The sequence below is a fragment of the Schistocerca americana genome, chromosome 8 (genome assembly GCF_021461395.2).
Source record: "Schistocerca americana isolate TAMUIC-IGC-003095 chromosome 8, iqSchAmer2.1, whole genome shotgun sequence".
In the NCBI taxonomy this organism is placed as follows: domain Eukaryota; kingdom Metazoa; phylum Arthropoda; class Insecta; order Orthoptera; family Acrididae; genus Schistocerca; species Schistocerca americana.
In genome coordinates, this window is record NC_060126.1 from 289,385,573 (window position 1) to 289,398,072 (window position 12,500).

A 12,500-nucleotide genomic window follows, 5' to 3' on the forward strand; every position below is an offset into this window, starting at 1 on the left:
CACGCAGGCGGGTCACACACAGCCGGACTTCTCCCCTCTGTCCGCCTTGCGGCAGACGTCACTGGGGTGTCGTGGCAGGAGGGCGTTGCTTCCCACGCTGGCTGGAGACTGCCGGGCAGTAGGCACACGTTTGGCGCCGCCTAGCACCGCGCCAACCGAGGTGGGGGCCATATTCGGCGGACACCACGGAGGGAGGGGCACCAGGCAGCACCGCACGCACCGCTACTGACTCGGCACTGCTGCAGTGTGGCGCGAAGATGGTTAATTAATTGATCAATTTAATTAAGTAGTCAATGTGACCTATCTTCCCACCATTTTCTTAGGTTACTATTGGTTGCACTGTCCTGATGGAATTTGAACTTCCTACCAGGTAGGGTGTGGCACTTTCCCACCAGAGAGATTAATTAATTGATCCATTTAATTAAGTAGTCAATCAGATTGATAAGAGTGAGAGGGGGAAGTGGTTGGGGGATAGGGAGGGGTGGGAGGGACAATAGGTTAAGTGCCTGTCAACCAAAAGAAAATGGGGTGATGTGGAAAAGCACTTAACAGAACAATAGGTTAACTCAGATCTGAAAGTGTACTTGTAGCAGCGAGGGGTGCGGAGTTTCCTGAGGGGGAAGGGGAGTGGGAGGTGGTGGGGGATGGCAATAGGTTAAGTGCAGCAACATGGGAGACCACTTAGCAGAACATTAGGTTAAGTACTGGTCAATCATAGGAGAACAATAGGTCTGCCCCTGAGTGCATATCTGCCCCTGATGTAGGCAACCTACACTAACAAAATGCACCAGAAACGGCCTAGTCTCCCTACTGATTCCGAAATGTGATAGAGGAAGAAACGGGTCTCGGTTTGGAAGAGATAGGGAATCCAGTATTAGAATTTAAAAGAGCTTTGGAGGACTTAAGATCCACTAGGCTGAAGGAATAGTTAACATTCCATCAGAATTTCTTAAATCATTTGGGGGAAGTGGCCACAAAACGACTATTCATGTTGGTTTGTAGAGTGTATGAGTCTGGTGACATACCATCTGACTTCCAGAAAAACATCATCCACAGTATTCCGAAGATGGCAAGACCTCACAAGTGCGAGAATTATCGCACAGTCAGGTTCACAGCTCATGCATTAAAGTTGCTTACAAGAATAATATACAGAAGAATGGAAAAGGAAGTTGAGGATGAGCTACATGACGATCAGTCTGGCTTTAGGAAAGGTAAAGGCACGAGAAAGTCAATTCTGACGTTGCAGTTAATAGTGGAAGCAAGACTAAAGAAAAGTCAAGACACGTTCATAGGATCTGCCGACCTGGAAAAATCAGTCGACAATGTAAAATAGTGCAAGAAGTTCGAAATTCTGAAAAAAGTATGGGTACGCCATAGGGAAAAAAATGGTTCAAACTGGGTTCAAATGGCTATGAGCACTATGCGACTTAACATCTATTGTCATCAGTCCCCTAGAACGTAGAACTACTTAAACCAAACTAACCTACGGACATCACACAACACCCAGCGCCATAGGGAGAGACGGGTCATATACAATACGTACAACAGCCAAGAGGGAACAATAAGAGTGGACGACCAAGAATGAAGTGCTCCTATTAAAAAGGGGGTAAGACAAGGATGTAGCCTTTCGCCCGTTGTATCCAGTCTGTATATCAAGGAAGCAACGTTGGAAATAAAGGTTCAGGAGTGGAACTAAAATTCAAGGTGAAAGGATATCAATGATACGATTCGCTGATGACATTGTTATTTTGAGTAAAAGTGAAGAAGAATTACGAAGTGTGCTGGACGGAATGAACAGTCTAATGAGTACAGAGTATGGATTGAGAGTAAATCGAAGAAAGATGAAAGTAATGAGAAGTAGTAGAAAAGAGAACAGCGAGAAACTTAACATCAGGATTGATGGTCACGAAGTAGATGAAGTTAAGGAATTCTGCTACCTAAGCAGTAAAATAACCAATGGCGGACGAAGCAAGGAGGACATCAAAAGTAGACTAGTAATGGCAAAAGGGTCATTCCTCAAAAAGAGAAGTCTACTGATATCAAATATCGGCCTTAATGTGATGAAGAAATTTATGAGAATGTTCGTCTGGAGTACAGCGTTGTATGGTAGTGAAACATGGACTGTGGGAAAATCGAGACAGAAGAGAATCGAAGCATTTGAGATGTGGTGCTAAACACGAATGTTGAAAACTAAGGAATGAGGAGGTGAGTTTACCGTACTCCCCTAGCCATCAAAGTCCACCGTTTTAAACCCAATTGATAATCGGTGGGACCACCTCGGACGGGCTATACTTGCCATGTAGTCGTCATGGCTCCACATCCGAGTCGGTACCTTCCAGAACCTCACTGACTTTCTGCCTCCACGCACTCACTGTAAAAGGTGGGTTATTCAGACTTATGACAGGTGTCACATCAGTCTGACTGGACAGTGTAAAATCAGTATTAGGGAAGGTGAATGGAAGAATAAGATCTGGAAAAAAGCAGAGGACATGTAAAGGAAATCGCATACAAGACCCTGAGTCTATATGAATCCAATTCAGTTACTTCAAAGCAGTTACGTGAAAACAGACATCCAACGAATTCAGAGGCGCATATCCGGGATTTCAAAAGTTCGGAACAGCTAGTACCAAATTGTAACAGAGACGCTCGGAAGAAAGACGTGTTATTACTCGCGAAATACGATTGGACAAATATCGAGAACCTGTGTAAGAAGACGACTGTGCGAGCATTGTGCTGCACCAACGTATTATCTAGCGTAGACAATTTTTTCTCTCGCTGCGTGCTCTAGTCGAACAGGAGAGAAAATTGATTCCGCTGGTACCATGTAAACTCCGTTATGCACTGTGCAGCATCTTGCTGAGAATTTGTGTGAATATAGATGCAGATGCAAACATATCATGACCGAGGATGGTGTTGTATACTCAAATTTAAGGTTTAGTAATAACACCATTCAAAAGCGACACGCCCGACCGTGGATCCTCAACTCCACTTGGAAATACGCTTAGAAAGCAAATGACGCTGTACTAAAGATGGGCATGGGTTTTTGGTGCGTAAAACACAGCCTGTGTTTTTAATACCATCCATTAGCTAGAAATTACAAACAGCGACAATTATTACAGTTGTGTGAACGTTATAGTTCAATAACCCTACTGTAGGAGGCCGTTGTCACAGTCAACAAAATTCTTGTACAGTGCAGGATGAAGATCGAATTTCAAGAGGTGCACGTACTGGCGAAACAGCGGTTTAGTTTGAGGGGGAAGATTATAGAGGCTAATGAAATAGCCAAGCGACCCGACAATATGAATAGAGAAGACGGGTACCGACTTCCAGCGTCTTGGCTGCCAGCTGTGACAGCTTTGCAACAGGCGTGCTGTAGGCCACAGCAGTTGAGGGTACACAGAGCGTTGATGCGGCCTAGTCGATACTAGGCACTTGGTAAACAACGCTACGCCGTAGGCGCCACTCAGTCTCCTATTCGCCGATTTCCATCAATGGCAAGCAGTAAAGGAAACTCCAATGCAAAACGCCCATTTCCGCCAATGACAACACGCAATGCAAAGACCAATAAAATGAACTAATACCCTTCCTCCTCACCCTCACATCCAATGACAGCACTCCTCCATAATATATAAGTATCCAAAGTAGCGCTCATTCAGCAGTTAGCAATACACCCTGAGGAAGGCGCCTTGCAACAGTCACCGGAACGTCGAAATTTTGTAGATGACAATGCGGCCTCAAACCCAGAAGAATTTCATTGATAATAATTCTACTGTTGAAATAGTTGTGGAGAAAGAGTTGCGACACAGCAATTACGCAATGGAACAGAGAGTCCTGGCCATGAATCTCTGCAATGTTGAACATGAGAACATCGTAACAGTAGTGGCGGACAGACAAATACAATCCGGTAAGTTGAATAGATGTAGTAATACTAGTCGACGAAACAGATCATCGATTGAATTCTAGCACTACCAGTTCCAAAACTCACTAGAGGATACTATCAACGCAATTACTACGGTTGCAACAGCTGTTGCCTCATGTCCAAACGGTCATGTGCCACTCTCCATCTCAGAGTGGTATTTACAGTCAACGTCCGCTATTATTTGTTGTATGTATTCTTCCCCTATAATTTTTTCTTCTATAGCTCCCTCTGGTATCACGTAAGCTATTCCCTTATTTCCAACCATATGTCCTGTGGTGTCACCGCCAGACACCACACTTGCTAGGTGGTAGCCTTTAAATCGGCCGCGGTCCGTTAGTATACGTCGGACCCGCGTGTCGCCACTATCAGTGATTGCAGACCGAGCGCCGCCACACGGCAGGTCTAGAGACACTTCCTAGCACTCGCCCCAGTTGTACAGCCGACTTTGCTAGCGATGGTTCACTGACAAATTACGCTCTCATTTGCCGAGATGATAGTTAGCATAGCCTTCAGCTACGTCATTTGCTACGACCTAGCAAGGCGCCATTATCATTTGCTATTTATCTTGTGCTGCATGTACCGTCAGACCGATGTTCACCAATTATGGATTAAAGTTAAGTATTCCAGAAGCTACGTACCTTTTTTACTAGACTCAACTCCTATAACTGTTCCAGACCTCACGCCAGCCTGCGTGAGCTTAAACGCGTGCCTTTCGGCTTCCTCAGAGTGGCTTGGTTGTCTTGCCAAGTCACAACAGTTTGGCGACGAGAATTTTGCGTTCGTATTGATACTGCTGATTTACTTGTGTAATGGCTTCGCCACATTCTCCAGATGTGTCCGAATTTTATCGCTTGCAGAATCAGCAGACGCAGGCCTTATTGGATGGCCTTGGACGGCTCGTCCAGGGTCAATGTGCACTGCAAAACGATGCGGCAGCCGCCGCTCCACTGCTCACGCAGCCACAACACGCAGTTGCACCACCTTTTCGTCCTTTTGATGCTGCACTGGAAAGCTGGACGGAGTGGTCACGCCAATTTGGATTTCATCTCGCCCCCTACAGAATTCAAGGTAACGAGCGGCAGCATTTTTTGTTAGCATCTGTAGGCGTCCAGACGTACCGTGTGATAGTGAAATTATTTCCCCAACGTGACGTAGCAACTCTGTCCTACGAAGAAATTTTGTCTGCATTAGATGCATATTTCAAAGAATCAGTCAATATAGTTGCGAAAAGGTATACCTTCTTTCGTACAAAACGTACGGCCGGTCTGACTAATAGGGAGTGGGTTGCAACCTTGCAAGGCCTTACTAGGGATTGTGCTTTTGAGTGTGAATGTGGACTCCCTTATTCAGATACTATGGTGCGTGATGCAATTGCACAGAACGTTTCTGATGTTCGTATACGGGAACAGATTTTGAAACTAGTCAATCCCTCCCTTCAACAAGTGATGGACATATTGGATAGGCAGGACACACTTGACTTTGCTCAGGAATCATTTGAAACTTCGCCACCCGTGTGTCAGGTTAACCGGCCCGCCGGGCAAGCTGCACGGAACAGTAAACAGCCCTTGCACCCGGCCGCGCGAAAGCCGCCTCGCTCTCAGCCACGAGTCCCGTGCCAGCATGCAAATGCAGTGAAATCATGCCCGCGGTGTGCTACTAGACATTCGCGTGAGAATTGCCTGTCCTGCCAGGCTATTTGTTTTTTCTGTAATAAAAAAGGACATGTTCAAAGTGTTTGCCAGAAAAAGCTCTGATCGGAAGCTCACAACCATTCCAGGCCCTTTGCTTCGTGCCAGAATCGGAATCGAACCAAGGATACTCAGGCTTGCGACACTTCGCCCATGGAAATTCATGTAGTTCATGCTACTCCGCCCAGTGCTACTCTCTCTAACAGTGACTGTGTTCGTCCCACAAGTAGTGTGCGTCGACATCGCCGGAAATCCCGTCATGTCGCAAGTGATTCTGTACCAGTGTCAGTTCACGTTGCACGAGACAGTCGCTCTTGTCGTCAGCAGGACAATAAACTTTTTGTTGATTTGGATATTAACAGCAAAGTGATACCGTTCCAGCTCGATACCGGAGCTGCAGTTTCACTACTCAATCACGATACATACAAACAGCTGGGCACACCTCCGTTGTGTGCCGCAAATGTTAAGCTAACTAGTTATTCCGGACAAGCGATCCCTGTGTTAGGACAGTGCAGTCTTCTTGCAACATACAAGGGACAAACAAAACTTGTGTCATTTTACGTCCTTCGTTCTTCTTCTGCAGTGAACTTGTTTGGTTTCGATTTATTTCGGTTGTTTAACTTGTCTATGGTAAATTAGGTCCTATCAGTGAACCGGACTGTGCCTTCAGACAGTGTTTCTCGTCTCTGTGAAGAATTTGCAGACATTTTTCCAAAAAGTCTCTCCTTGTGAGCAAAAAATCGGCGAACCAACGGATCCTCGATCCGCGACTTTGACAAGGGCCATTGCGTAGCAACAAAACGCAGAACGGTAGCAAGGACAGGGTCGGCAGCTGTGGCTGTAGCTACACCACGAAAATCGATCGGAAACGAGTCGACCACGTCATCGGTTTCCGAATCAATGAACATGCAAGCAAGTTCGGAGGAATCGAATGCTCTATCCTCAGCAACAGGCAAACGGGACAACGCATCGGCGTTTCCGTGCTTAGCAGTGGACCGATACAAGATATCGTAGCGGTACTGCGAGAGGAAAATAGACCAGCGAATGAATTTCTGCGCTGTACGTGGAGGTACAGGCTTGGTCGGATGAAAAAGCGATGTCAAAGGTTTGTGGTCCGTGATGATGGTAAAGTGACGACCATACAAGAAATCATGAAACTTTGTAACACTAAATACGAGAGCCAAAGCTTCTTTCTCGATCTGTGAATAATGTCTTTGCGCAGACGAGAGCAATTTGGACGCAAAGGCAATAGGGTGATCGTGCGAACCATCTTTGTGCGCAAGCACAGCACCGATCCCAAAATCCGAGGCATCCACCATCAACAAAAGGGGCTTCCGGGGATCGAATGGCGTAAGGCAAGTATTGGAAAGCAACGCCGATTTCAACTGGCGAAAGGCGCGTTCGCATTCCGTCGTCCAGACGAACGGAACACCTTTACGGCGTAAGCGATGAAGCGGAGCTGAAATGGAAGAGGCGTGGCGCACATAGCGATGATAGTAATTTATTTTTCCCAGCATACTCTGTAGCTGCTTCAAATTCTGCGGCGAAGGCAAGTCTTGTATGGCACGGAGGTGCTCTGGACTAGGACGTATGCCTTGCGCATTGAGTACGTGTCCCAGATAGGGTAAGTCACGAGCAAAAAACACACATTTGTCCTTCCGCAAGCGAAGACCATTTTGTCGCAAGACCTGAAATAATGTTCTGAGATTGGCTAAATGTTCTTCTTCCGTCTTTCCAGAGATCACAATATCGTCCAGATAGTTTGCTGCAGTAGGGACCGACGCACAAACAGTTTGTAGATATTGCTGAAACAATGCAGAGGCGGATGCACACCCGAATGGCAGTCGTTTGAATCGGTAAAAACCAAGATGCCTGTTAACCACCAAAACGCGCTGGGATTCTTCAAATGGCTCTGAGCACTATGGGACTCAACTACTGAGGTCATTAGTCCCCTAGAACTTAGAACTAGTTAAACCTAACTAACCTAAGGACATCACAAACATCCATGCCCGAGGCAGGATTCGAACCTGCGACCGTAGCGGTCTTGCGGTTCCAGACTGCAGCGCCTTTAACCGCACGGCCACTTCGGCCGGCTGGGATTCTTCGTCCACCGGTATTTGCAAGTACGCATCTGCTAGGTCCAACTTCGAAAAATATTTACCCGGGTACAGTTTGTCAAAAAGATCTTCCGGGCGGGGTAAAGGAAAAGTTGCAGTCACTAGTTGTGGATTCACTGTTGCCTTGAAGTCCACACAAAGTCTCAATTTTCCGGAAGGTTTTGGCAAAATTACTAAGGGTGATGCCCAGAGAGAAGCCCGTACACGTTCAATCACACCTTGTGATTCCAAATCGTTTAATGTTCTTGCGACCTCATCACGCAATGCGTGGGGAACATTGCGCGCTCTGAAAAATTTCGGTTGCGCGTTGACTTTCAGTTCCAAATGAGCTTTATAGTTCTTAGCGCAACCAAGGCCTCTCCACGGCGGGCGGAAGCCTTATGCCACAACCGTCTCAGTCGCTTCACGTCCTTTCGTTTCTTTTGCATAGGGAACCTACTATATTCTGTGGATGAATTAGTAACAAACTGCAAAATAAGTTTTAACTATGTGATTAGAAAAATGTCGGACTAGACAGAGTTTAAATAAACTAAGAATCGAAATTAATTACTTTAAAATAGTATATCTCTATTAACGTAATTTCACAGGTTAAGAATCTTTTTACTTCGCTTACTCTGATCAATAACAAAGGATAATGAGACAATTTTCTTTCTACGGAGGCCATGGCTTTTGCGGAAAACTAAAATGTTTTAGGAAGCTGAATGTGAACATACTCTTTGGAAACAACTCCATTTCATTGTACCGTCTAAACTACCGAAACTAAGTTGAATAAGATCACCATTTCATTAAGTGGCGTCCAGTAGAAGAGTTGGGTTTACGACATGCTTGGTTAAGACTTTTCAATTGCAGTCATGTTACTTTTCTACTACTGGACGTGTTCAACCCACAATTGACGTAGATGCTGGATAAGACCTTTTCGTCACATTGTTTTTCGTGTCTCTGGTGAATATTTTTAGGTCCACTTTATTTGAGAATTCATGATGTATACCATTTGGACTTTGATAACAGTGTAATTGGGGAATGTTGTCAGAACAGTAGAAAATCATTACTTGTTCTGGTAAAGTAATTAACTGGCGCAGGTGATTATTGACATTGTTGATAGAAAATTTAACAACACATCCCCACAATTTTCATAGTGTTACCTTATGAGTTGTGCCATTTTTGCATCAAGAATCGATACTGACGGACACTAGTTCCTTGTCCAGCATCAGCTGTACCATTGTTCTCCACTGTTGTATGCACCCATTTTACTTTCTTTACATTTTAATTTAGAGATATTTTAACTGTACATATGAAAATATAAAGCATCCGCTGGAAACTGTCTGAATGCTGTATTGTCCTTGAGGCTGGCAAAGGTGTTACTTACCCCGATGAAGGCCACCAGCAAAAGTGGCCGAAACGTTCGTACATCCATTTTTCAGCAGCAGGGAAGTTTATGGAAAAATATTCATCGGTTATTCTTTGTATTCGCTCGCTAGTGTGAAGTTTCAATGTCAAGTTTTACTCCAGATATTGAAGCTTATAAATAGAGTGGTATTTGTATGTGCCAGGGTATAGTGATTATTATCAGACTGTTGTCAAAGACTAGTGATCTCACTGCTGATAACGATGCTAATCACACTCGCTGTCGCTATAGGTTTAAGTGTAATTTTATCTTGTGAGCCTTATGATTGGTGTGACACATTTAATTAAATGTGTAGAGTATTTATGGACGACGTAAATTTTGTCGCACCAAGAAATAAAAAACACACGTATTTGCAATTTATTTTTGCAGTGTGTAGCTGGAGTCGTTCCGTACAACACTGTCGTCACGTCTTTCATACGACATACAGTATCGATTGAAAGCGTCAGTTTGTTTCCTGTTACAAACAAGTTATTTTTGAAGCGGTGTGTTACCTGCTCATTCGAAGCAGTGCTCCAAAATTAATCTAGTGCAGTATTCGTCTTCGTTTTATCGACATGAATTGACAGAGACAGTAAATCACGAATAATAAAGAGTACTCCGGTAGCGATAGCATTGTCCAGACCCGCACTGACATCTACTGCTCTGCAGCAGTGCTGCTCGGTCAGTGCTGGAGTACTGGTAATTCTCCGTGTTAATACATACTGCTCATACGAATATCTCATTAGACGAATTTAGGACCACTGTTTCTAATGGGCACGCAAACTCCGCTTGAAAAATCATTTCTTTTGTAATTTGAAACAAACCGACGCTTTCCGTCGACACTGGACATCGCATCAGAGACACTGAGTATCGCATAAATATTTGTTTGGGCTGACTCCACCTACACTCTTCAAAAACGAAACTGCAGAGGAAATGCGGCCAACGATTGCTAGGAGGGACACTCGGTGTATCTTCATCCATTCACCCTACATGTATATTCCATTATTGGGAGACTCTGATAGCACTTGTGGCAATAGTGAGGTTACTAAAACGTCTTGTTTCTGCAAGAATTATTTTTTTATTGTTTTTTTTCTAAATTATAATCAACAGTACAAAAGTATTAATATACAACCAATACAAAAATAACGGTACAGACTGCACTTACACTAAAAGAAGTAAAATGTTTCACAAGGCAGTTTCTTCCGACGTGGCGCAGTACAGCAGGGTTAGTATGGAGTGAACATTCATCTCACTAATAGGAACTTGGCTACATTATAATCACATGTCGTGGAATGGGGGAACTGGTTTCAAGGGAATAATAAATGCTTGCTGAAGTTTACAATACTGCACTTAAGATACTAAGACAGCGTGCTTACGATGTTGCTTTTACGAGATCAGTAGAAGCTTATCACTAAGGGCGTGAGGAGACGTGGCGGAAGGCAGTCTCTGCAATCTGGGCTCCAGCTGCTGCAGAAGAGGCACCCTCAGTAGTGTGCGTAACCTCGTGGGAATCCTGCGTCAGGTGAAGCGCCGTAGCCTACAAAGGAGAAAGAAAAGCGTTAAAAACTAAACACGAAGTGACAGATACATCTACTAATCGTCCAATTTTCTGTAGTGTGTCGTGTTTCATAGCACTATTTATTCTTAGTTCTGTGGCTGCGCTGGTTCTCAAAACGTCTTTGCAAACTCAAACGGTGTGCGATATCGGTATCCGAACTGTGAACACAGTCATTTGCAGGCAGTGCCCTAACCGACTCCTACCCGACCTCACAGCTTCACGTCACTCAGTGCCTCTTCTATCTTCCAACTTCCACTAAAGCTCTCCTAGACGCATTGCTGGACTAGAATTCCTCCTATCTCCCAGGAGTCCCAGTGCAACAAAGCATGCAGGAGAACTGCTGTATAGTTTGGAAGGGAGGAAAAGTCCTGGAGGAAGCGGTGCTGTGAATGTGGTAGTTAGGGTGCCTGGCTAGCTCAGTCAGTTAGGACACTACCTACAAATGACAGGGTTCATACTTTGATTTCCGAATCGGCACACAGGTTAAACTGTCTGGTAGTAACAAAATAGCACACACTCCGCGACTGAGACGTTCACTCCGGTCCTGACTCTGTTTACAGCTCTGACACCAGCGTGTTGAAACTGCAAAGACTGAACGACTTAGAAATGGCCATCATCGAAGGAGTCGTAATTAATTTTCGTTTTAATTGTATCCAAATTGACTGTGTCCAATACACAGGAAGTTAGAATAACAATAGCTGCAATCACAACTTTATTAAATTAAACGATGCATTTCGGTCCCTATGGGTCCACCTTCAGGTGCAAATCGTTCAATACATAATTTACTTTTGCTCTGGGGTAACATGAAATACGTTTTCCTGTTATGAGAAAGTTAGTTCTTAGGTTTGCATTCCGTGGATCGAGCGCAGAAAATATATGAGAAGCAGTGGGGGAAAAACTCAGAAACTTGCCAAACAAACGAGGAAGAACATTTTAAACTTTTGAGGTCAGCATACATTCGTTTATTCATTCTGTCGCTGCACGTCACGTCTTACCATTGGCTTCACTGTGTAGTACTATCAAATCACTTTGTATCCTGTTGATAACGTGTTTGGTCTCTAGCTTATGCTGCGTATTAACTGATTTTTCAAAGTGGTTGAGCCTGAAAGCATTATTCTAGGAAAAAAGTTTTGAAATTTATGTCTCTTTTCCCTGTATAGTAGGCAGAATAACTCGGCCATGATATTTTACACACTCCACTGCTGTCGAATTTTTGATTATCTATCTCTATGACGTGAACTAATAAGTTTCCTAACTCATTGTTAATGGGGAACGCAACTGTTAATTGTAATGTGCGACGATAGAATCAATAACCAACGCATGCTGCCCTCAAAAACTTAAAAATGTTCTTCCTTGTCTGTTGGGTAAATTTCTTACTTTTTTCCACTGTTTCTCACATGTTTTCCGCATTCCATTCATGAAATACAAAAGCAAATATCTAACATTTTCATAATAGGAGAAAACATTTCACCTTACTCAAGCACAAATGTTAATTGCATCTGAAAATGGTCTCGCAAGATCCGAAATGTGTCGTGTAATTTAATAAAACACAAATTGTGACTGTAGGCAATTTTTATTCGAACATTCTATTAATTTTCGTGTCCATAAAGCAAGAATAACTAAAAGACAGAAATGAAGATATAACACCCCATCGATGAAGAGGTCATCAGATATCGAGCACAAATCCGGACAGAACTAGGATGGAGAAGGAAATGAGTTACATACTTTCCGATCAGTTATTCACGTTAAGCGATTTAACAGAAAGGGTAAACACTAAAACTTAATTTGTCAGACGGAGATATATAACCAGATTATCCCGAATGAGATGCTACAT

The 12,500-nt window shown here is 43.9% G+C and overlaps 1 protein-coding gene across 1 annotated transcript in view; it reads right to left on the reverse strand.

The window, feature by feature from the left end:
• Positions 1-10,218: 10,218 nt before the first annotated feature.
• The window catches only part of LOC124545773 (adult-specific cuticular protein ACP-20-like), a 113,587-nt gene continuing 111,305 nt past the window's right edge, over positions 10,219-12,500 (reverse strand). The window contains exon 6 of the mRNA XM_047124719.1: positions 10,219-10,645. Within this exon, the coding sequence (XP_046980675.1) occupies positions 10,593-10,645 (53 nt within the window). The 3' untranslated portion in view covers positions 10,219-10,592. The remainder of the gene's footprint in view (positions 10,646-12,500) is intronic.